General features: G+C 45.0%; 1 protein-coding gene across 2 annotated transcripts; it reads left to right on the top strand.

The window, feature by feature from the left end:
• Positions 1-4,607: 4,607 nt before the first annotated feature.
• atad5a (ATPase family AAA domain containing 5a) lies at positions 4,608-24,485 on the top strand. 2 transcript variants are annotated; one of them, XM_080776090.1, is made up of 22 exons: positions 4,608-4,669; positions 5,557-5,620; positions 6,599-8,397; positions 8,657-8,741; positions 9,218-9,379; positions 9,632-9,770; positions 9,876-10,142; positions 10,509-10,669; positions 11,241-11,394; positions 11,793-12,128; positions 12,719-12,815; positions 13,155-13,237; positions 13,735-13,862; positions 14,232-14,403; positions 14,983-15,150; positions 16,243-16,503; positions 16,619-16,683; positions 17,213-17,438; positions 18,511-18,662; positions 20,096-21,003; positions 22,204-22,362; positions 23,060-24,485. In XM_080776090.1, the coding sequence occupies exons 2-22, from the start codon at positions 5,570-5,572 to the stop codon at positions 23,136-23,138; spliced, it is 5,652 nt and encodes a 1,883-aa protein (XP_080632216.1). In that variant the 5' UTR covers positions 4,608-4,669; positions 5,557-5,569; the 3' UTR covers positions 23,139-24,485. The 2 variants fall into 2 exon arrangements, with proteins under 2 accessions (XP_080632216.1, XP_080632215.1); XM_080776089.1 differs by having other exon boundaries at positions 17,213-17,447.
• Positions 24,486-24,657: the final 172 nt, after the last annotated feature.

The following is a 24,657-nucleotide window of genomic DNA, read 5'->3' as shown; positions in this document are numbered from 1 at the left end:
TCTTCGGTAGTGGGTACTGTATTTATGAGCATTGTATGTCTGTCCTGTTTTTTGTTGTGTATTTTTTGTTACTGGCAGAGTTGTGTCACTTATTTTGCCTATTGTTCTGGCCAGTTCACACTTGTAAAAGAGACTTCAGTCTCAATGTGGTTTTTACTGGTTAAATAAATAAATAAAACACATGGATGTGGAGGTGATGGAGAGCGAACCGCCAGTTGACTTTATATTGACTATGATTTTGTGATGTGTTTATTATTCTTTACTATAGAGAATGTCATTTTATTACTTTTATTGTGACCGATGTACCTTTACAGTGTGTAATAAAAGTATATTATATAAACTTCATTTTTGTATAACGTTTTTATAACGTTGTTTTACAATAATTCTAAGCTTTTGCTTTTCTCTGTCCCTTCTTGAACAAAATCAAATCAAAATAGTTGTGCTTTGTTATTGTGTTGATGTAGGCTACAGTATGCAGTGTATAGTTTTCTGTACTTTATTGGTTCAAGATCATAAAGATCAAATCAAAATGATTTCATTTTAATAAGAGCTGGAGATGTGGGCCGGTGGTGATAGGGGCTTGTGTCATGCTGAACTGAGCTATCATAATATACCCATTTAACATAATATAGCCATTAGTTAAACCTCATAAGTTGAAAAAGTTGTAATAGTAGGAGTATTATTTTGCCAATAAGCAGCTAGTTTTGTGTACATTGTCTGCCAGATACCCAAGCCTATTTCCAATGATCATTTACAGTGAATTATCATCATCATTTTTCGACGTCGAGATTGTGGATTTCACAATGCCACGCCAGACTTCCCGGTCCTTCATTGCCATCCCCAGTTCCTGCTTACTGATGCATGTGTCCCTAGTGATGACATCAGGGAATGACAGTTTTCTACCTCTAGTCTGCTTTGAGGCAGGACTCAGAGAAGAAGGGAAGATACTGTATAGTGTATAACCTCATTGTCAGCTCTGTAGCAGTGGCCGGCAAACTGTGTTCTTCTGGATCGGACTAGTGAATTATAAGTGTATTGTGAAATTTTGATAATATTTTACAACTATGACAAATACATATAATTCACTATGATCCTTGCAAAACAATGTCTGTGATTAACCAGCAATTATGATGAAGTAGTTTCGCTGCGGATAGTGCCTAATACAATATATATATATTTTTAATATAACTGATGTTTACAGGGTTAAACTCATTTTGATGCTACAGTAGGCTACATTAATTTCACTAGGGACCCCCTCAAGGAAAGGACCCCTGCGGGTCCCCCCCAGGGACAGTGTTTTGGAGAACGACCGCTGCAGACAATGTTTAAAAGCAGATTCTAATAAAACACACGATAAGTATGTTTATAGTTCACTAGACCTGTACGTGCCCGTCGGCCAGCGGCCTACCACCGGCCTATAGAGATACATGGGGTCAAATTAGTGAGCGACGCTTTTAGAATCATTACCTGTGAAACCAGGGCGAACTTGTCGGTGGCTCTGCGGGTGGCTCTCTCCTCCCTGTGGTCAAAGCGCAGGAATCCTGCGATCTCTTTGAGGCGCTCCAGCGGGGCGAAACCTACCAGTTCACAGCCCCACGGGTCCCAGAAGTAGGACTTGGTGGGCTGTATTTTGCGTGTCTTAAGTACCAGGTCTTATTCCCTAACTTGGGAGGCGTGATCAATGCCATTTGTCTATTCTGAGTGGCCAAAGAGCATTGATCATGCCTCCAGGTCTTTAGTTTACTCAAGTTAGGGAATAAGACCTGGTACTTAAGACACGCAAAATACAGCCCACCGGGTGTGCTGTATAAAAACCCAATGAAGGCTTTGAGCTCGTCGAAGGACAGCTCCCAGTGTGGGGTGGTTCTCCTGGCCTCGGCCAGCGTGCAGTCCCTGATGTGCTCCAACATCTCCACGCTGCACAGACACAGAAAACTGTCCAGCCTGCTGCGGATGCTCTTTCTGACCTGCACGTGGAATTGATTGATTTAATATTAGACAGAAATATAAAACAGCAGAGTACAGAGAAACACTTGGGGCTCCATCTTGCGCCACCCATCCCTTATGCCTAAACTTATTTGCCATATTTTACTATTTTTAAAATCATTTTAAAGTAGTTAAACTATAGCCGATCTACATCTACATGTTGTCAGCTTGCAGATCAGCTATTTTAACTAAATAGTAAAAAATGGCTAGGGTTAAGGGGTGGCGCAAGATTATAAGATATAGCCCTAGGTCTAAAGGAATGCACACAAACAAAAAAAGAAAGAAAAAGCACGTCCTTGCGGTCGGGTCATATGTATTAAATTCATAAACAAGAAGAAGAACTGAAATGTTTGAATTGAGTAAAAGTATCGATACTGCGATCATATTTAATGTCCAGAATTCAAAATGTGGCCTACTTGTGTAAATGTATAAAAGTATTGGCATCATAATTATGATCATGCCAATTATGATGTAAAATAATGTACAAGAAGGTATTAAAAGTAAGCTACTCAATATGCAGTAGGCCTGTGTCTGATTTCACAGGTTTGTCAATGTATTGATACATCAATAGCAGATCTACAAGCTGCTACGTAAGCTTATAGAGCTTATAGAATACAAAGTTGAATTAAGTGGTGTGTATGTTTTGCAATAATAAAAGTACCCTACAATATTTGTTGTAGAAGGAGAGTATAGGCCTTTAAAGTAAAAGTATTGAAAATAAGAAATATTCCGGTAAAGTTAAAAATAATACCCCAGTGGTTCCCAAGGTTGGGTTCCGGGCAGTGGTTCCCAAACTTTTTCATGTCAAGGACCCCCAAATCGACACTAATTAGCCCGCAGACCCCCAGTTGGAAAGACATGCCAGGGACCCCCATAAGAGAAGATTTTTTGCTCTAGCAGTGATTCTCAACCAGTTTCATTTCAAAGACCCCCCAGTTTGACATGCATTAGTCTACGGACCCCCCCCCCATTTAATGGCATTTCTATCTCTGGGACCACCAATTTATATATTATTGTAAAATCAATGTTAATTTAACTCTGAGTGTACAAATGGAACAAAATGGACCATTTGGTTCCATTTGTACACTCAAGAGCTCAGACCCATAACGGTCCATTTGATTCCAAACTATCATTTAGCTGGGTACCCCTGGAACACCCTCAAGGACCCCTGGGGGTCCCCGGACCCCACTTTGGGAACCACTGCTTCAGGGAGTTCCAGGGGGTCCCCAGCCTAAATGATAGTCATAGGAACCAAATGGACCCTTATGGGTCTGTAACTCTGACTCATTTACACTCTCAGTTAAATGATCTACCGGTATATGATTTTACAATATAAATAGCCTAATTTAGGTCAAACCGTGGGACCTGGCTTCAAGTGAAAATGGTTGAAAATCACAGAGCCTCAAAAATCTTCTCTTATGGGATATATTTTCAAATGGCGAGTATGATTTTGGTTTTGGGAGTCCTTGACATGTAAAAGTTTGGGAACCAAAACCACTGACCTAGACAATGACATTCAAATTGTACTGAAGTGCCTACTATAGTAGGCTACACAGTTTCTTTACACTAGGCCTAAGAGACCTGAGACACCACTCTGAACTTCGGAAGCCTTTTGATTGATTAATTGATTGATTGAAATATGTATTAACAGTTTGCAGAATTGCAGTAGGCCTACATTTCAAGCACAAACCCAATACAAAGACTGTTAACTGTGAGTGGACGACCCAATAAAGCATTACACTTGTTTACAAGCGGGTCCACCATGTTCAAATCATGATCAAAACATTTAAGAGAAGTACAAATAGACACTTCTACACAGTACACACACACACACACACACACACACACACACACACACACACACACACACACACACACACACACACACACACACACTTGCTTATGGTTCATGGTTGTCCATCGAATCCGATGATGACGTCCACTTATGTCCTTAACGGTGAGTTCTTTGGTGGCTAAAGAGTGCAATCCTGGATCATGTTTTATTGCAGGTGGGGCATCGCATGGGTAGGTTGTAGACTGTAGTGGTGGTATGGTACTGGCAGTCAAGGGAGTGTGTTCCTCCTGTGTCTCTGTTGCCTCTGTTGCTGTCTTCTGACAGTCCTGTCCTCTCTCCCTCCTCCAGCCTCTGGGTTCCTCCGTGACAGCGCTGCCGCCATGAGTCTCGGTCACATCTCGGTCAGCAGCAGCAGCCTCCAGGCTACATTTCCTCAGTGAGAGTGACACACACACACACACACACACACACACACACACACACACACACACACACACACACACACAGTCCCTATCTTATTGCAATTAAAAGCAAAAACAAACTAGGAAGTTTATGGAAGTAATTCATTATTCATAAGTGAATAATTAATGAAGTTATTTCTACTACCTGACAACAAGTGACTATATGTAGTATGTACCCCTATCCAGCAGGGGTCCCACTTCTACTGCTTACACCCCCCCCTTGTGTCTTTGTTTGGGGGGGAAATGACGCGGGGGTTTGTGTCTTTCCCCTGATTGGTCGAACGGGAGACGTCAAAGGTTACGTATATTTGGCGCTCTCGGGGCTGGCGCGGTTTTTCCAAAGAATAAGCTTACAGTCAGAATAACATGGATGTATAATGGCCGTTCCCGGGATAATTTGGACTATGTGACCGCAACGCCTCGGACGGTAACTTCATTTTACGTGTTGTTTACATGTCGGGGGGTGTTTTGTAACCTGTGTGTGTTCTTGTCCCCGTGCTGCGAGGGGCACGGTTTGTTGTCAGGAGCGAAGTTGACTGTTGTTGACCAAGTCTGCTGCATTCATTGAGAGTTGTGTGAGCTTAGCAGTGCTACTGTAGCTCCACGTACAGGTACATTTCATATTGTACATTATTTAACAGCAACATATCGAACAACAACTCAACTACACAGCATTGAACTGTAAACGCGTTGCAGTGTTTAATTACATACACACAGGGAAGGCGAGGACGTTCTTCTGTGGAAGTTACAGCACTTCCAACTTGGCAAGTTGTCATTTGTTTTGCACGGTTTGTGCTCTGACTGACACACGGGCTGTCATTTACCACAGCAGCAGCTAACTGAGCCAGCAGTCTGAGCAGTGCCACACGAACACATTGACTGCTTATTTAGAAAGGTTGTAGTGTTTCTGGAATATCAGTATATAAGCTTGTTAGGAGCTCTGCTATGTCACTGAATGATTGATGAACGTGTGTGGCTGGCTCTTGTGTCAAATGTGAAGATATTTGGGCACATTGTTTTGCTAGGGTTAATAACCTCGCCTTTTATAAAGCTGTTTTCAACCCCCAGTACTCTTAATTAATTGTAATGTATGAAATTATTTCTTCTTTATCGTCATGTATCTTTGTATTGTGGATTCTTCTGTAAGGACTTTGTGAAACGGTTCTTTAAAAGTGCTATACAAACAAATAAAGTTTTAAATTATATTATTATGAATAGGATTTGGTATCTAATAATTATCCTGTTATGTGTGCTGATGTTAGCCAGACAATCATTCTTCTTGTGTTGTGTTGTGTTGTGTTGTGTCTTCACTAGGTCTGTTAAAAGTATGGCAGGTGTTGTGGCGATGGCATCTGGGATCGAGGACTTTGAGTCTCAGGTATGTTTCTAAGTTACCTTTATTAATAATTGTGTGGAATGCATTGCAGCTGCCCCCCCCCCTTTTGGCTGCAAGATATTATTTAGAATCTGACCTCAGAAATCCAGGGAAGATGCCACTCTAAATTGTATTATGGCAGTCTGCAAATCTACAATGTTGATGCTTTTGTTTTTTTTTCACTTTACACTACAGTACGCATGTTATACACTTGACACACATCACGCTTTGTTTATTACTACTTAATTAGTACCCTTGATTATAACCTTTTATTCCCCTTACATATAATGTATGATACCTCAATATGTTGGACAGTATAATCTGGCAGAATTTGCCATGCCAACATTTCACTGCTTGTATGAGCATGTATGTTCTGAATCTGAACGCCCACTTCACTTCCCAAACACTTCACTCGTCCTATAGAGCGTCGCTGTCCCGCCCCCTCGAGAGACCCGGAAAATAATTCCCGTTCATTTTCCTCATATGAACGGGAATTTAGTATTTATTTAAAGACGTTTACGCTGCGGACAAAGCCAACTCGAGTCGTGACAGGTGACACATCATGACAATAAACACAATGTTTTGGGCCAAACAAAGAATTAGAAAGAAGGAAAAAAATCACACCCGTGTGAAGTAAGTGGTGCAACTCCATGTGGGGGTCCCCGGGGAGGGGGGAGGGGGGGCATTTTGTTTTGTTTTCCTTCACTATACATGTTAAGGAAGTGATTGAGATACCATGTAGACAGCTGCTACATTAGGTTAATTGTTTACCTGCTGGTATCCTCCTGCTAAACTTCTTTGAGGCGCTACACTGTTCTCTGCACTGTTGATAGGAATATTTACCTTGCTGTTCAGTGTTCATTGATTGTGTTCATGCTTACTCTTGTTTATTCCAATCTCACACTTGTAAGTCTGCTAAGTGGCTAGAATCTTTTATTGTTTAACGCTTATATTTGACATTCTCTTCTGCTATCTCCACAGCCTTGTAAGAAATCCCGCAAAGATGGCGGCAGTCCTGTTGTCAAGACGATCACAAACTATTTCTCACCGGTCCCCAAGACTGTGGAGAAGCCTTTCTCTCCACCCCGCTCCAACAACATCATGGACTACTTCAGCCGAAAGACTCCGTCCTCCACAGAGAAGACCACTACGCCAGAGCAGTCCAAGGAGAACTGTCAAAGGCCTGAGTCCACGGAAAAGCCTACCGCTCAAGCGGAACAAGTTAAAAAGCCTGGCAAGGCCGCCCAGAAGCAAGGAAGGAAGCGTAGCAAGGCTTCCAGGAGACTTCAGGATTCTCAGGCCGTTGACTGCAGCGAGGACTGTCTGGTTATAGAGGACTCAGAGGAGTCCAGAGGAGACGGCCCGGACTCGATAGGACAGTCGGTCAGCACCTGTGGCATCCTGGGTAGCGACACGGCAGCTCTACTGGCTCAGTTCAGCGCCGAGGCTTGTGTGGGACACACCAGCTCGCGGCCGGGGAAGGATTCTCAGAGTGTCGGCATGGAGAAGCTCAAAAAAGATGAACGTGAACATTCACCACAAAGTAAGGACCACGTGAAACTCGAGTCAAAATCGAACTGTAATGGCACGTCACCCGTTGCACCTCCAAAAGGTAAGTTGAAAACGTCCAAGCGTGCTGTGACAAAACGCAGCAAAAAGCAACAGGAGGATCCACCGCCAGAGGCAGAGGTGACCGAGACGGAGCGGTCTTTGTGTAATGTTAGCATGGAGGTCAATATGGGCGACGCCTCTCAGCTGAACGGCAGCACGGTCACCATCTCCTTTGAGGATTTCCTGCAGAGTCAGTGCCAGGGGGAGGACGAGAAAGAGGACAAAGGGCAAGGAGAGGAGAGTAAGGAGATGGAGCAGGGTGTTTATGAAGCTGATGGACAGGAGGGCTCTGGCACGCCGCCGTCATCACTTCAGCAGGTCTCGCCCCGTACGCTCACTATTCATGCCGAAGTCCACACTGTCTCGCCCAGACACGAGCCAGTCAAGCTTGCAGGAAAGATGGCCTCTATGTTCAGCAGTAGAAAAGGGTCTATAAGCCCAGCTCAGGTCGCGTCATCTCCTCCGATTCAGAGCAACGATGAGCCCCCCGCTGCCGCCCCAACAGTCAAGCGGAAATCCAACGTGGTTCTCCTAGAGGAGGACCTTGAGCTTGCAGAGGTGGACAGCCAGTCCACGGCCAAATGTAGTCGGGCAGAGAGGAAGCAATTCATGTCCGCCTTTAAGCAGCCCGGCCTGGAAGGGGCCAAAGCCAAGCCCGGGAAGGGGCAAAGCAAGCAGAAGCAGCCCGCAGAGGAGAGCACCGAAGCGGTTGGAAAGGAGGACGATGAGGAGGACGCCATAAGTGTGCCCTCCGTTGAGCAGCCCCCTGTTGCTGGTCCAGAGAAGAAGGGAGCCAAAAACAAAGCGTTGAGAAAGGGGAAGCGGAGGCGCCAAAAAGATGAAGAGACAGACCCTGCCACTCCTGTCCCATCTGCAGAACCTGTTGCCCTGAACGATCAGGCTGATAATGATAAAGCGACGGAGCCAGCCAGCCCTTCAGCTCCCTCCAGCAAAGTGGTGAGGAGGAGAGGGAGACCCAGCAGAGAAGCGCCTCCTCAGGCCAAGGCGTCCACCCCGTCCCCTGCACGGAAGACCAGGAGCAAGGAGAGAACTAAGGATGCTGCGTCATCCCGAGACAGCCCTGTCCAGATGTCTACTCCAAAAACACCCAAGTCCAGGTTCAAGGCTGAGATGGTCTGCCCAGCTGATGATCAGTGCAGCCCTATCAGGTGAGAATGTCAATGATTTAGAGCAGTGGTTCCCAACCTGTTCTGGATCAAGGTCCAAAATCTCGAAAGCGGCCTACCCATCTGACCACCAAATTGGTCAGATGGGTAGGCCAATTATTTGGGGGCCCACTTGCAATATGCCCTCCAGTGGGCCATGGGCCCCAGGTTAAGAAACACACATTTGCCATTAGTTGAAAAGCATTTCCAGTTGTTAGTGTGTCACTGTTCCAACAACAAGTCTCCGTTTACTTTTCCTTAGAATGAAATTCACCAGAGTCCTTCGAAATAAATCTGTGTCGGAGGGTGGCAGTGACGTTGAGATACTCAGTCCATTAGCTACTACGGTAAGGATTTGTTTAATACGGCATAATTCAGTGCAAATGTTATTGTTCTTAACCCATTTAGGCCTGAAGTCGAAATAAAAAAAATGTCTCTTTAAAATGTATCTTTTTTTATATGTTTTCTATATCAGTGGTTCTCAATATTTCTTGTCAAGGACCCCAAAAGTTATATGTAATTGGCCGCCGACCCCCATCTGAAAATATGTTGTTCCAGGAACCCCCCAGAAGCAAAGATTTGAGTTAAAAAATGAAACTCTGAAAGATTATATATAGATTTGAGGCACATTTTCACGTTTTTTCTAAAATAGCAGACTTACAAGTTCATAGTTTGGCACTCGGTGCCGCGCTATGAGCTTGTAGATCTGCTATTTTTCAATAGCTAAAGTGTAACATAATGCTAGAAACACCAACAGGGGTTCCCGCCCCAAAATGGGTTAATGCATGCTGTTCACACAATAATTCTCTCTCTTCCAATCCAGACATCGGAAGCCTCTAAGAGGAGAAAACGGGCCAAGAAGTTGGTGGAGAAGGCCAAAGTGATACAGCAGGGCAAAGAATTCGCCGCCAAGGACACCAGCACCTTACGCCGGTCCTCGCGTGCTCAGGTGTCCACCAAGAAGATCTACTACGATGACGACGAGGTACTAGAACCAGACGAAAACACTCTGTATATTCTTCAATTTAAACCGTATGGCCACTGCTGTGTAAGTCTTAGAGACAACACACTAGTGTGATGATGTGAAACATTTGTGACATATGACATTCATAATTGAGATTATTTTATTGGAATTGGCGACATCGGGGCGCAAATGAAACGAGTACATTTGTATCAGTCTGCATGCCGCTTGTTCACCAAACGTTCTTTTTAACTTGTTGCTAATTTGTTTGGTCAGAATTCCATCATTTGCATGGAGGAGGACTCTACTCCTAAGATGACACCGGAGAAGAGTAAATCCCAGAAAAGGATGCGGAGCATGAATGACGTCCTGGGGAAACCCGCAGCTGTCGGCAAGGACGGCAAGCCCGCCACAGGTAAGCCTTTCGGGTCCGCTTCACACATGTAAGCGTTCAGCATTTCGTTCCGTGGAAGGCGTTTGCTAACCCCAAACCCGACGTTGCATTCCATCCACTATATAGGCTCCAAAGGGGCTCCGCTGTTCCAAGGGAAGAAGGCACCAAGGCCATCTGCGCCGGCGGTGGTGTCCATCTTTGACGAGAGCAGCCACGAGGGCTCCGACGCCTCGCAGGACAACGAGCAGTTCAGAGCACGCCGGGAGTTTCTGAAGAGTGGCCTGCCCGAGTCCTTCAAGAAGCAGATGGCGGTGACCACCGCCACCAAGGAGGCCTACTCCCTGTCCTGCTCCTACTTCCAGCCAGTTGTGCACGTGCTGCAACCGCCGGACGGTAGGCCGCTCAGCGGTGCTTGTTTTGGGGCATGTCAAAACATATATAATGTTGTAAAAATAGCATCAAAAAAGTGGATGAAGTATAAAGGGAAAAGTAGAAAGTACGACTACTGGTTAACAAACACACAATGTAACTGCAGCATCGGCAGTTTGATTCAGACTGAAGATCTCCTGTGTAGCATCTAGTAGTAGTAGTTTGTCCTCCCCCCCCCCCCCCCCCCTCTCTCTCTTCAATTGGCTGTCTACTACCTTATCAAAATGAATACAATGACTGCCCTAAATAAATGATCAAGAAATACAAAATAAAATCTGTTTTCCTATTATGAAGAATTGTTAAAATTATTTTTGTGTTCTTCTTCGATAGACTGCTCCGTGTGGAATCTTCTGTGGCCTGAGTCTTCTCTCCTACGCCATCTGAAGGAGCTTTGGTGTCTCCTGGTAACTCATCCTCCGCACCCGTCTCTGCCACCACTCTCGTCCTGCTGGAAGACTGAACCAGCCTCCAGAGCAGCAGTCTGTCAAAGGGTAGGAGCAAATGACTTGTACCAAGAGTTGTCTTTATTGAAATCATCTTGATTAACTGAAGGACTAGTCTTTAACTTTCCCTACCTAATCCCCCTTTACGTGCATCGCTGCGTAAAATGCAATATTTGGGGCTTGCTTAATTTGACTTGGTTATTAAAATGAGCGATGATGGCTTGGCATCCCGGGCATCTGACTGTGTAGCACAGTGCAGAAAGATAGCGGATGTTGATGTTCTGTTAACGGGAAATGACATCGACCAGATTCGCTCTGATTGGTCAAAATCGGCATCAGGACTGGGTATAATACTATAGGATTACCGTGTTAGAATGTAGATGTAGTGTGTATGTCACGGATTCTTCTATTGGCATTAAAATGACGAACTAAACATACGAATAGTGCAGGAAGAAGGCACAATCCACTGTTAATTAGGGTGGCCATAAGGGGTTTAAATGGGATAACCCACGACTTGCAGCCCACGTGGCCTAATCTTCATTCAGAAACACACAATATAAATTGTATGTATGTATTATTATTAGTATTACATTTATTAACTTTATCTGTCTTTCATCAGGGTTCTGGCTGGAGAGCAGAGTTCTCCGAGTGTGTCCGACCGCTCCTGATGGAGGAAGTCAGAGCGTCTAACCCCCCGTTCCCCGTCCAGGTCTTCTTCACTCGCTTCCTGAAGAGGCACAGCGACCATCTTCAGCAGCACTGCACAGCTTCAGGTCAGCATGACTAGGAGAGACGTCGGAACCTTAGAGTATATATACAATAGAGAAGGCACCCAGAGGAAACCCTGAGGCGAAATGGACATAGTGGCCGGATTTGTCTGCAGACTATTATTGTTGTTATAGTTGGTCCTATTGTTGTGCTGCTCTTATCGTTGTTGTATTGTTTGGTCTCCCCTCCATCTCTCTGTCCTCTCTCTCTGTCCCTCCCGACACGGTCAAGGCAGATGGCCTCCCACCCTAGGGCCTCCTGAGGTTTCTTTCCATTTAAGGGGGAACACTTTTCTTGCCACTGTCGCCAAATGCTTGCTCAGCTGGGAAAGCATTGGGTCTCTTCTCAAATTGAATTGCCTTGGCTAGTTAGTCTGAACTCTGCCGATCTTTATGTGCTTCAGGAGCGGAGGCAGTGGCCAGTGTTGCCCCAGCGCCAGCCCAGACAAAAGGAGGGAAGAGGAAGAGGCTCAACGAAGGGGAAACGACGGGCAAGGGGGCCAAGAAGCGGAGATCCAGCCGAGAGGAGGTGGAGGAGGAGCAGCAGCAGCCGCAGCAGGTCTCAATGCCTGAACCAGAGCCTTGTAAGAGGAGGGGTCGTATGAGCCGGGTCCAGAGGCTCCAGATGGAGGAGAAGGAGGAGGAGGAAGAAGAGAAACCGTCCACCCCCCTCTCCTCCCCGGATGACTCTGTGATTGTGCTTGATTCCTCACCTGTGGCAGGGAGTGCAGGGAAAGAAGGTGAGCTAAAAAAAACAAAAAACTCCCAACCAGCACACTAAAGCACCTGGGATGGCAATGTTGGGATGTTACAGGAATGTTAACAACTGAAGTCATATGTTTTGTCCCGAAAATAGTTAAGGTTCAATGTGGTCTTTATTTTTTTTATATATATCATTTCTATCCCACGATACCCATTCTTTTCACCCAGTGTCAATTATCTAATATAATCCTGGGCACTAGACTCTCTGCCAACCTAGGGAGAGCAACGGACTGACCTCATGCTTCCTTCTATGCATGATGCGTCCAAGCTGCTTCTTTTTTCACCTCGCAGGGGGAAGGTTGGACGTAGCGTGTGGAAGGAACACGCTATTCCAACCAGTTCCTTTACCCTCCATCAGGCTGACCAGGGGGGAGGCTGTGGTCTTTATTCTTAAAGGTTATGTGCAGCTCATCATAAGAGTAAAACATATTTTGCCCAGTTTTTCAGTAGCAGCAGTACTGTACCCCCATTTTGCCAGAATGTTCCTGTGCCTCTTGGAGGTTTTCAGTTAGTTAGCATTGAGATGGCAGTTTCTGTGTGATTAAATAATGCTGCTTTGTTAATTTAGCGGGCGTGAAGGACGACGTGCTTTGGACTGAGAAGTATCATCCGCAGCACTCCAGTGACATCATAGGAAACACCGCCTCGGTTAGGAGGCTTCACAGGTAAGTGAATGTCTGCTTCTGATATCGATGTATGTACAATTAAGTGTAGGACCCACATTTTGAGCAACTTCAGTCCTATCATACTTTATAGCCCAGACTGCTGTCATTCCTGACATTATTGACATTATTAAAATAAACTAGAGGCCTCTAGTGGCACCTAAAGCCTCAGTGCTCCTCCAGCCATACAAAAGTAGTTTAAACCAAATGACATTGCCATACATTGAGCCCTGCACTCTTACTAGTGGGATAGAGAAACGAATAAAAGAAAGGCAATGTACACTGAAGGTTTAGCCAATGTCACGGTGCATTAATAACACTAAATGTGTCCCGTTTTAACAGTTGGTTAAAGGAATGGAAACTCCGTGCTGACCGAGAAGAAAGAAAGAAGCAGAAGGACAAGAAACAAGAGGAGAGTGGCAATGGTAAGAATACTCTCATAAAAAACTATTTTAATACACTAATTGGGGGGGAGGTGTTAGGTTTGACAATAAATACTAGTGATGTGATGCGTTGTGAGCTTGTAGGTTATTGTCACAATTTTTGCGTGACAGGTTGTAAGACAAAGTATAAAATAATGCGTGAGTGGTTGACCAGGAAAGTCTGTCATTTTAGATGAATCTATTCAAATTCGGCTATTCAAAAATGGCAGATTGTACATTTGTGATTTGTACATATTTTTAGGCCTCAGGCCTTAATGGCCTTTGGGTCAGAGTAATAAGTCAATTATAAAAAAGTAAATAGAATTTTGTCACGTTGATTTGTTGATTACCGTATATAAAATAAAACGGCCGTATTAAAAAAACACGCTTCTCGATTATTCGCTCAATCGGAAGTTAATCCATAAAATAATAGCTAAGAAAAGAATGGATAGTTTCAGCTTTACTGTACTGTATATGTTCAGCCCTTCCTGTGTGTCCAGATTCTGACTGGGACGGCGGAGAGGACGGAGAGGACATGATGACGTGCAACACGCTGCTCATCACCGGACCCACTGGAGTCGGCAAGACGGCTGCTGTGTACGCCTGCGCCCAGGAGCTGGGCTTCAAGGTACTTCTAACTATTAGCTTCACTGTGCCTGCCTAGCCCCCCCCCCCCCCCCCCCCAAAAAGGTTCCATTTATACAGCACCTTTATCCAGGGTGATTTACATAGATTCTGCATTACATTCAACCACAACCTCTCTCAACACACTCATACACCGATGGCAGAGGAAACCATGCAAGGTACCATCCAGCTCATCAGGAGCAATTAGGGGTTCAGCGTCTTGCTCAAAGACACTTCGACTCTAACTGGGAACGTTGCGGTTCCCAAGTGGCCCACTCAAGCCCTGAGCTACTGCCCCCCCCCACCCCCAATTCAATGAGCCTTTAAGTTTATTGCCATGAGTATTCTGATAGCGGGCGTGTTCTCTGGCCAGGTGTTTGAGGTGAACTCGTCGTCCCAGCGGAGCGGTCGTCTGATCCTGTCCCAGCTGAAGGAGGCCACCCAGTCCCACCAGGTGGACATCCAGGGGGCCAGCGCCTACAAGCCCACCTACTTCAACAGCTACGGGGCCAGCAGCTCCGCCATGAGACCCGGCTCCTCTCCCAGTACGTTTACCTCATTATTATTATTACTATTGCTGTTATTGTTCATATTACTGTTGTTATTAAGCATTGTGTTGTACTTTAGCTATTGAAAAATAGCAGATCTACAAGCTCGTAGCGCGGCACTCGGTGCCGCACTACGAGCTTGTAGGTCCTGCTATTTTTGAAAATTCGTTAAAATGTGGTGCAAATCTTTGAATGTATATTCTTTCAGAGCGAATGTTTTTAACTCAAATCTTTGCTTCTGGGCGGGTCCCTGGAACAACATATTTTCAGATGGGGGTCGGTGGCCAATTACATATATTTCTGGGGTTCCTTGACATGAAATATTGAGCACCAGTGATATAGAAACATAGGTATTTCAGAAAACTGGACATTTTTTAAATTTCGACGTCCGGCCTAACTGGGTTAAAGGCATTCTTGCATCACTGGACAGACTCTTATGTTAATTTTGCCCCATTCAGTGGCTGAATCTGTATCAATTGGTTATGATCGGGTCATAACAGATGATCATGAAAAGGATTGAGAAATCATTTTATCTTAATAATTCAAATCATTTCCATCCATTTCACAATCCTCCAGGGAAGGTGAACTCTCCTCGCAGGGTGGTCTCCTCTCCCAGGAAAGCCCCCCAGTCCCCCAGAGGTGCCAGGAGAGGGCATCTGGCCCCCACCACCTTGGCGAACTTCTTCAAAGTTGGACAGCCAGCCACCAAGGAGCCTGCCAACACAGAAAAGATTAAGAAAACGGGTATAATGTATAAATAGATAATCTAATCTAAAATGTAGTCCAAAAACTGTACCAAAGTCAACTGTTTATTTGAACCGTTGAATTAAGAGATTATCTGAAACTGAAACGGTTGCTCTTTGGAGAGGGTTCAATTGTAGGTTAAAACATTGAAGTTCCTTACCCTTGTAGTAGGCTGACAACAAAGTGATAGAATCAGATGAACTTTAAGGCACTGTTCAGTTGAGTTAAAAAGTCTTTATTTTGTCATGGCTTGCTTGACAAAGTTTGAAAACAGGTCGGTGACCAACGCATTTTGGCTCAGAGGGCCTTCATCAGGGTTCAATGTGGACCAGCCTACTACAAAGGGAAGGAACTTAAAGGACAACTTTACAATGTTTTAGGTTGCTATTAGAGAAAGTAAAAGATGAGTGTTAATTTTTTTCCCCATTTGCTGCTTTCTATCGTTTTAGCGATTTTTTTTTTGCTACGTTTACAGGGGGCGGGGGCATTCGAACATGGGGCTAAATATGTATTTATTTTATACAATTTTATAGTGATTATTTTTTTAAATGATTTACTATATAGTCCTACTAGACCCAAGGAAATTACATCTGGCCACAAAAGATCACAGGATCTACTGAAAGTGAAGGAGGAGGTGACAAACTGACATGTTGAGCCATACAACACAGTATGGCAGCTAATATCGCTAAAACGAAAGAAAGCAGCAAATGAAAAAAAATTAACACTCATCTTTTACTTTCTCTACAACAACCTAAAACATGAACCTCGGTTGAAAAAAAACTAAAGTTGTCCTTTCAAATGTTTTGACCTCTTTATTTGATCTACTACTAGATGTACGGTATGGTAATGATACCTCATAGACAGTGTTGACATTCCATTAATCGGTAATGTCTTATGGACATTTTTGTATTCTAGTTAGTTGTTATGTAGCTGACTGTCTTACCGGCTGTTTCACGGATAGTTTGCTGTTTCCCAGGGCAGCGGTTCCAAACGGGAAGTTCACAAAGGTTGTTATTGTTTAGTTGTATTGCCTGAATTGGTCTGTAAAAGTGTAATAGTCATGTAAAACATATCTTCCATTTCCTCACACAGTCCCACCCAAGAAAGCATTAAAAGAGAAGGAGACGGCCAGTATGTCTAAAGAGCTCGCCGTCAAACCTCCGCCGACCGCTGCTAAACCCACGGGATCCGCTAAGGCCACGCCCAGCGAAGAGCAAAGCAAGAAGACCGCCGCGACCTCTCTGATTCTTTTCGAGGAGGTGGACGTCATCTTCGACGACGACTATGGGTTCCTGGCGGCCATCAAGACCTTCATGACCACCACCAAGAGACCGGTCATCCTCACCACCAGTGGTCGGTTTCAGCACATACACACAGTCTCGACAGCGTTGGTCCCGGTCGTATGCAGTACAATAGACGACCTTATTGGCTCTTGACTTACACCATATGTTTTTTTTGTTGCTTTTAGATCCTAACTTCAGCACCATGTTTGACGGCTTCCTCGAAGAGATCCATTTCAAAGCGCCCCCAGTGGTGAGTGAACATCTACGCTTTACCCCAACATCAGTGGACTTGATCTGGACATATATACATATGATATTAGACTGGATATTGTCTGTGATTTTGGATATTGTATTATTGTGATATGGCATAAACGTGTTCTATAAAAATCGGAATGATCGAAATCGGATCGGAGCAAGGACACCTTGAGACCGACTGGTGTAGCGAATTATGTTTCCAGTGACATTCACCCATTCACACACACATATTCACAAACCGATGCCGGGTGAAACCATGCAAGGCGCCAACCTGCACATCGGGAGCAATTAGGGGTTTCAGAGTCTTGCTCAAGGACACTTCGACAGTAACTCTGGGGGAGCCCGGGTTCGAACTGGCAACCTTGCGGTTCCCATCCGGTGACTTTCGGTGACTCTACCCCTGAGCCACTGCCGCCCTGTAACACCTGTGAAGGAAGTCTGAAAGGGGCTCCCAAGTTCTTTCCAAAATGGCACGTGTGCACATTCTCATTCTCTCTTCCTTCTCCTCTTCTCTCTTCTCCAAGGTGAACGTGGGCAGCTACCTGCAGCTGCTGTGTCTGGCCGAGGGCGTGCGCACGGACCCCGAGGATGTGCGCAATCTGCTGACGCTCAACGGCTGCGACATCCGACAGAGCCTGCTTCAGCTGCAGTTCTGGACACGCAGCGCCGGGGGGCGCCACATCACCAGGAGGCCACCAGCCACCACCACCAGCCACATGATTCACTCACGACCCCAACCTATCCCCGGAGGTAATTTGCGTACGTAAAGCAAGTACCCTATTGGTCTGAATATAATATTTTATTTTTATTTTTTTTCCAAAGGAAATATCCTAAAAAAAAAACTGTATTATAATCGGGGACTAGACTATTTGACATTCAATGTTCTTTTTCCACAAATGAGTCTTGAAAAATGGGGCTCGTCTTATAATCAGAGTCATCTTATATTCAGCACAGTACGGGTAATGTCTTTAAGCCTAGGGCTATGTAGGGGTTTTGTAACAATAATGGTTAATAGAACGCCTACTGAGTGGCAAAAAACTACTTTCTGGCCTTTGACAGTCCATACATCCAAACAGAAAAGTCCTATTTGATTCCATTAAATGACTTTAAACAACATTAAGTTCACTTTGCCACACATTTTTTACATTGTATTTCACTCATTCTGTTAGAATTTATAAAGAGTAAAAATAAATATATAATTATGTCCCAAAATAATTTCGCGACCTCACCATCAGTGTCCCGCGACCCCAACTTTCTATGGATATTTACACATATTTACACATAAAGTCAATGGAAGATTAGATATGTCTAGTTTTGTCAACCTGCAGATATTTCGAACAAAATACAATTTTTAATATTCAATAACAGTGGCATAAGTGTCCTGACCCTCTTCTGCGGGAAATAGCTTTTTCCTTTATATTGATGATATGGTGGTTTTTGGTCTATATTACAAACATATACACAGTTAACTCTGAACTTGGTAGATCTGCCTTTAGCTTCTGTGGCCCTAATGGAATGACCTACAATTTAACAACATTAAAATTGACCACACTGGTACCCTTGAGCCGTTTTAAAACCTTGGTGAGCACACAGACCCCCACAATATGTAACCGTTTTTAGATCGTTTTGAAATTTGTCTAAGCTTTCTTTATTTGTAAACCTATGTAATTCACATTGTTTTTCTTTTCCTGATCTTCTGATGTTTTTCAATGTGATTGTGTCACTCGACGAAAATGAGTTTGATTACTCAGTGTCATTTCGAGAATAAACGAAACTTGAATGAATATTTTAAAATGAATAGGTCTCGTTTCCCCTGCCTTAGAATCCGACGCGACTGCAGTGGTGAAGCCGGAGGACGGTGCGGTGGAAGCGGCCACGTCCACGCCGCTGCCTCCCTGTGAGAGCGGCTGCACGGAGAGCATGCTCGGCCTGCTGAACATCCAACCTGACCGAGACATACAGCAGCTGCTCAAGGTGAGGTCTCTTTAGTCGCCCACGCGTCTTCTAAAGGCCTATTCATTCATAGTCTGGATTTTCGGTGGTGAGCTGACCACCGCGACTATAAATAACGTTGAGCGGTGGTGAGTAAAAACAGAGAGAAGAGCGGTGGCGGTGGTTTGCTCTTCACCGCGGCTCGTGACGTCATGTTGTAGTTCGGTGGTCACCTAACCACCGAAGATCCAGACTATGTATGAGCCTTTAGGCCCCTTCTCTCCCCAATTTAGCGCCGGGATTCCTTCAAAATAGAAGCTTCGGTTCTGGAAAAAAGCTTGCTATAGCCATCAGATCAAAACCACGGGGAGGGCCCTAGATTAGGAGATACGAGGCTTTCTTTCTGCAGCGGTAAACTAGGAAGTGACCGGGACCAGGTGGTGAAGGAAGAGCGAAGCGTATGGTGGCCTTGGGGGCCAACTAAAGAAGAATAATAATAAAACAATTAGAATATTCTTCTCTCGTTTGATATCGTTGAAGATGCGCTATAGGACGCAACCCGTCGGTTGGATTGCCTTATGACGTGTGGGCACGTTGGATGGGCTGAACCTGTCGATGCCAATTCATTCCTCCCCACACGCATTTAATTAGGTGTTGCCACTGCCTGTTGTAGCCTGCTGACTCAGCCGCCAGTGAGGATCCCACACCGGGAGGACTACTCCTCCTGGATCCCGCCCAACACTCCTTGGTGTCGGGTGCAGCCCGCAGCCCGTAGGAATGCATGCAGAGACACACTCCTAGCCCGTCTTCCCTCTGCCGAACACGGGCCAATTGTGTTCGCATAGAAGACCAGTGGTTCCCAAACCTTTTCATGTCAAGGACCCCCAAATTGACACTCATTAGCCCGTAGACCCCCCCCATTTGAATATATATGCCAAGGACCCCCATAAGAGAAGATTTTCAAGGTTCTAGCAGTGATTTTCAACCAAATGGACCCTAACAGGTCCATTTGGTTCCATTTGTACACTCTCAGTCAATTTGGGTTATAACTATCATTTAGTTGGGGACCCCCTGGAACTCCCTCAAGGACCCCTGGGGGTCCCCGGACCCAACTTTGGGAACCGCTGGCATAGACGCTCAACGAAGCCGAATGCACCACGGTGTATTTCAAACCCTCAACCTCCTTGGTGGCGGACATATACTTTACTCTGATTTATACTGACGGGACAGTGTAGACTAGAGAGACAGGAAATTGAGCAAGGGCAGAGAAGGAAAGACGTGCAACACGGTCTTCAGCCATAATCGAAAATGGAACGTTGTTGCAATCACGATGGTAAACCTCAGATTGTAGTTATTGTGTAAGAAACATAAATGTTTGTGTGAGCCTCTTTTTCTTCTTCTTCTTGTTTTTTCTTCTAATTCACAAATGAGATCTACTCTATTCTAATTTAACCGCCGCGTTCTTGCATCCACAGAGTCCGTGTTCGGACGAGGCGTCTCTCTGCTGTGAACTGCTAATGGACAGTAAGCGGAGGTCGGTGGATCTGCTCCGCTCCAACATGGAGACCCTTCTGCCCCTGCCCCTGTCGCGGCTCACCCCCCGCACCCATGGACCACGGCAGTCGACCTCTACCGCTCGAGACCAGGCTAGCGTCGAGCCGCAGGAGTTGGACCCACCGTCAGGCGGCAGGCTACCGCAGGCGTCGGAGTCCTCCGACGGTTTGGACGACGCGAGTCCGGTCAAAGTGTCCAACAGGATGAAGAACAAGAGGCAACAGCACTGTCTGCAAAAGCATGACCCGCTGGACTCCGACTCCGAGGATGACTTCCTCTCTTTGCGCCGCGAACCGCAGGGCGCTTCTCAGACGGAACAGGCAAGCGAGGAACCAGAGCCGGCCGTTCCAGATGCGAGCGACGCGCAATCGTCCCCGGTGAAGAGGGTGGCGGTGACGCGGGTGCCGCTGACCCCCGACGAGAGGAGGAAGGCCGTGCCGATCTCCTGCTGTCTGGGCTCCATGGCCGAGTTCCTAGACGACATGTCCTACCTCGACTCCTGCCTGTCCCGCCACACGTTGGAGGGCATCGAGACTCACAGGAGGATGCTCGGCCTCCCGGCCTGTGCCGCCGAAGTGAAGGCCGGCATGACGGACGAGCCCCGGGTGGAGGTCGACAGCTGGGCGGAGGGAGAGCGGACGCTGGAGGTCCAGGCCGCCGTGGAAGCGCTGAGCTTCCGGAGGTGCCAAAGCGGGGTGGCGGAGGCGTGGAGGGAAGCCCAGGAGCTGGGCGGAGAGCTCGGCAAGGAGGCTGCAGCGGAGCTCACGCTGCCCGTGGCTCCACACCGAGAGGGCTTCAGCCTCACTCAGGACAGCCCTTGTCAGCCCAAGTGAGTCTTTTATTTGTTGTAGGTCGGCGACTCGGCTGTTTTCGGCAAAAGCATTTTATGTAGAGGCAAAAAGGTGGGCGACTCACGTCAACCCATATAACCCATTTTGACCTGAGGTCAGATTCTAAAAATGTCTTCTACATCCTGAATGTTTTCTGAAAAAGCTATGTTTCTATGTCAGTGGTTCTTCGATTTAAAAAGAATAGCAGACCTACAAGCTCGTAGCGCGCCACTCGGTGGCGAGCTATGAGCTTGTAGATCTGCTATTTTTCAATAGCTAAAGCATAACATAATGCTAACACCGAAAGGGGTTCCCGCCCAAAATGGGATAATATATATGGTTAAATTTGATAAGCCATAAAGAGAATGTTTTCTTCCAACTATTAGGAATGCAAGTTGCAATAGTAGAATATTGCAATAGCAACCGAAGGTGCTGATGCTATTTTTAGGACCATTGAAACGACGTTGAAGATTGATTGCCAAAAAAAACAAAAACATTGAATGTAATTTTCGGCGCAGTCATCGTGTTTAAGGGGTAGTAGCTGATGCTCGCTTACGCCGATCACATGGGATCAATAATCTGTTGAAATGTGTGTCCGACTTGACCTTAGTTGAGATGAGTAACCGTTAATATGGCAGTCGAACAACACATTGGCCATTTTAATATGGCAGTCGAACAACACATTGGCCATTTTAATATGGCAGTCGAACAACACATTGGCCATTTTTACCAATTTTGGGAGGGAACCCCTTTTGGTGTTTTAAACTAGCATTATGTTATACTTTAGCTATTGAAAAATAGCAGATCGACAGTGCCGCGCTACGAGCTTGTAGGTGTGCTATTTTTGAAAAATCGTGAAAATGTGGCACAAATCTTTGAATATATATTCTTTCAGAGCGAACGTTTTTAACGTAAGTCTTTGGCTTTTGGGAGGTCCCTGGAACAATATATTTTCAGTTGGGGGTCGGCGGCCAATTACATATATTTTTGGGTGTCCTTGACATGAAAATGTTTGAGAACCACTGACATAGAAACATGGGTTTTTCATAAAACTGTCAGGATTTAGAAGACATTTGTAGAATCAGGTCAAAATGGGTTAATATGGTAGTCGAACAACACATTGGCCATTTTTTTATATGGTAGTCGAACAACACATTGGCCATTTTAACCCAAGAGCTGTTGGCTGTTCTGCGTTCCAGCAAGCTCCAGAAGAGGAGGGAGCTGATGGAATGCCTGCTTTCCAGAGGGGCGTTCGGCACTCTGGGCAACAGGCCTGCCGCTGCAGTGGAGTACCTACCCGTCCTACGCGCCATATGCAGATCAGAACAACGGAAAGAACAGGACAAGGTGAAACGGAGGTGAGCAGCGGCACACAGAACACCACATCTTGTGGAAGGGTTGTATAAACGTAATGTGTTGCACTGCACCGCAGGCAGGATGTGGCCACATCGTCTTTGTTAGCGCCGTGGCCGCTGGTTGAATCATAAGACGATGTGTGTGTGTGTGTGTGTGTGTGTGTGTGTGCTATTGGCATATACAGTATGAATAATCATTTGTTTGCTTACAAAATATGTCAAAGTGCAACAGTGATTTTGCAGGTCATGACACAGGTTCCGCATGCGAGCGTTGACATTTCTATTGCGTTATAGTGGAAAGCCCCGTTTGGCCTATTCATGCGATACCTAATGTCAAACATTAGTGATCCTACATGGCCACAGGACCTGGCTTTCTCACTAAAAAGAGCAAGTAGGCCAGGCAACTACAACAACTGAAGTTGTATTGACACATTGATTGAATGATTGAATACTTTATTAACAGTTGTGCAGAAAAAAAGCACAGGAAAGTACAGTTCAGTCTGCTAGGATTTATCACCCAAGAAAGCACTATGGCTTGTTTCCATTGGGGTCCTTCATCTTCATATTCAATTAATCGGGCACGGACGGCACACACACACACACACACACACACACACACACACACCTCTTTAAATGGACACAGAGGCGGTCTGTTTAAATTACTCGAAATTCAGTTGATGAACATTTTCTGTTCCTGCAGGTTCCTGCACTACCTGGATGGCATCCACCTGGGTCTTCCCAAGAGCACCGTCCAGCTCCTGGCTGAGGACTTCCCCTGAACACCATTGTCTTTATAGTCAGTCATACAGAAACCCTAAGTGAGACTTGGCCTTTCTGTGTCCTCATGTGTTTGAGGGTCCGCTCCTCTCATAAACAAACATTGCGAACTGGCATAAAGTACATTCTTTTTACAGCCCTTGAGAGAAGTTTCCTCGTGCGTGCGTGCATGCGTGCGTGTGTGTGTGGGTGGGTGGAGTATAATGGATCAACGATCTAGCCTGGTAAAAGCTTTCCGGTCGCGGAATTCAATTTAATTTTCATTCAACAGCTGAATGAAAATTCAATTGAATTCTGCCACTGGGAGGGTTTACGAGGCTATTAAAGATACAACTACAGACTGTGGGCCCTATCTTGTGCCACCCCTTATCCCTAAACGTATTTGCTATTTTTTTACCATTTTTAAAAACCTTATAAAATAGTTGAACTAGCCAATCTCCATTGACGCGTTGTGAACTTGTAGATCGACTATTTGAACTATTTTAAAATGGATCAAAAATAGTAAAAAAAAAAAGAGAAGGAAAATAAGTTTAGGGATAAGGGGTATAGCCCTGAACATACAATGTTTGTGTTGTGAACCAGACCTTAGCATCAGGTGAGTTGGATGGATCCATGCATTTCTGTGTATAGCCACCAGTCAAACTAACCGAGGGTTTAGTCCAAACCATTATTGCGTATGCCAAGTTGTACAGATTCTTCCCGATCTGAAACCCCCCCATTGCGAAAACACATTTTATAAAAATGGAAACATTTTCAAAAGAATACCAAATTGATGTATAAGAAACCTGTATGTGATGCTTTGTGGAGTGGACTTGCAGATCTGCTTTTTTCACTCTTGGTCGTATACAGTGGGCCTTCAGTGGTCGAAAGACAGACTTACAAACAAGGTTCCACTCAATGTTTGGCTTTTATTCTGTTCCCTATGAAAACACCTTTTTGATACGATCTTTCTGGTGCTTCGATAGATCGCTGTAATTATTACTGCTTCATCTAGGTTTGTAATATAAAATGGTATTGTAAAATAATTTTAAGTTCAGTGAGATTTGTAGCTACATTTTTGCTTTGAAGCGTGCGAAGCATTTTTTATAAATGGTAAATTGCTTTTGGAGAGAAATTGTGTATCGTTGATAACACTTGTGTAACCTGTAAAATACACTTTGATTTGAATTATGTACACACTCACACACAGGCTGTTCAATTACACCTTTCAGAGTGTCCTGGAGGAGCATCTCTGTTCTAAAAATAAATTAATAAAAACACACCAAAAGCAGGCACAGCTTTTGAAAACGACTTCCTGGTCCACAATGTACACTGTTTTTGTTCACAAACCACTGCCACATTAATTTCAGCGGGTGTTTAGGTTTTTATTTTTCTCTCTCCCCCCTAAATAAAGGTTTGTAACAAAAAGGTTTTCATTATACATTATTGTGTATTTTTGAGAGATGCATCAGTCAGTGTTTACCTACCTGTAACTGGGAAATGCAACTCAGGGTTGTGTTGTTGATTATATTTCATAATTGA

This window comes from Protomyctophum bolini (assembly GCF_963924005.1).
Source record: "Protomyctophum bolini genome assembly, chromosome: 11".
NCBI classification, from domain to species: domain Eukaryota; kingdom Metazoa; phylum Chordata; class Actinopteri; order Myctophiformes; family Myctophidae; genus Protomyctophum; species Protomyctophum bolini.
Note: the sequence above shows the minus strand (reverse complement) of the source record. Positions and strands in the feature narration are given on the sequence as shown.

Excerpts from the sequence above, each read along its gene's own strand:
- atad5a (XM_080776089.1), top strand. The coding sequence starts at position 5,570 with ATGGCAGGTGTTGTGGCGATGGCATCTGGGATCGAGGACTTTGAGTCT. Across the intron at positions 13,863-14,231 it reads CCCAGGAGCTGGGCTTCAAG|GTGTTTGAGGTGAACTCGTC; the intron begins GTACTTCTAACT and ends TTCTCTGGCCAG. Across the intron at positions 16,684-17,212 it reads ATTTCAAAGCGCCCCCAGTG|GTGAACGTGGGCAGCTACCT; the intron begins GTGAGTGAACAT and ends CTCTTCTCCAAG.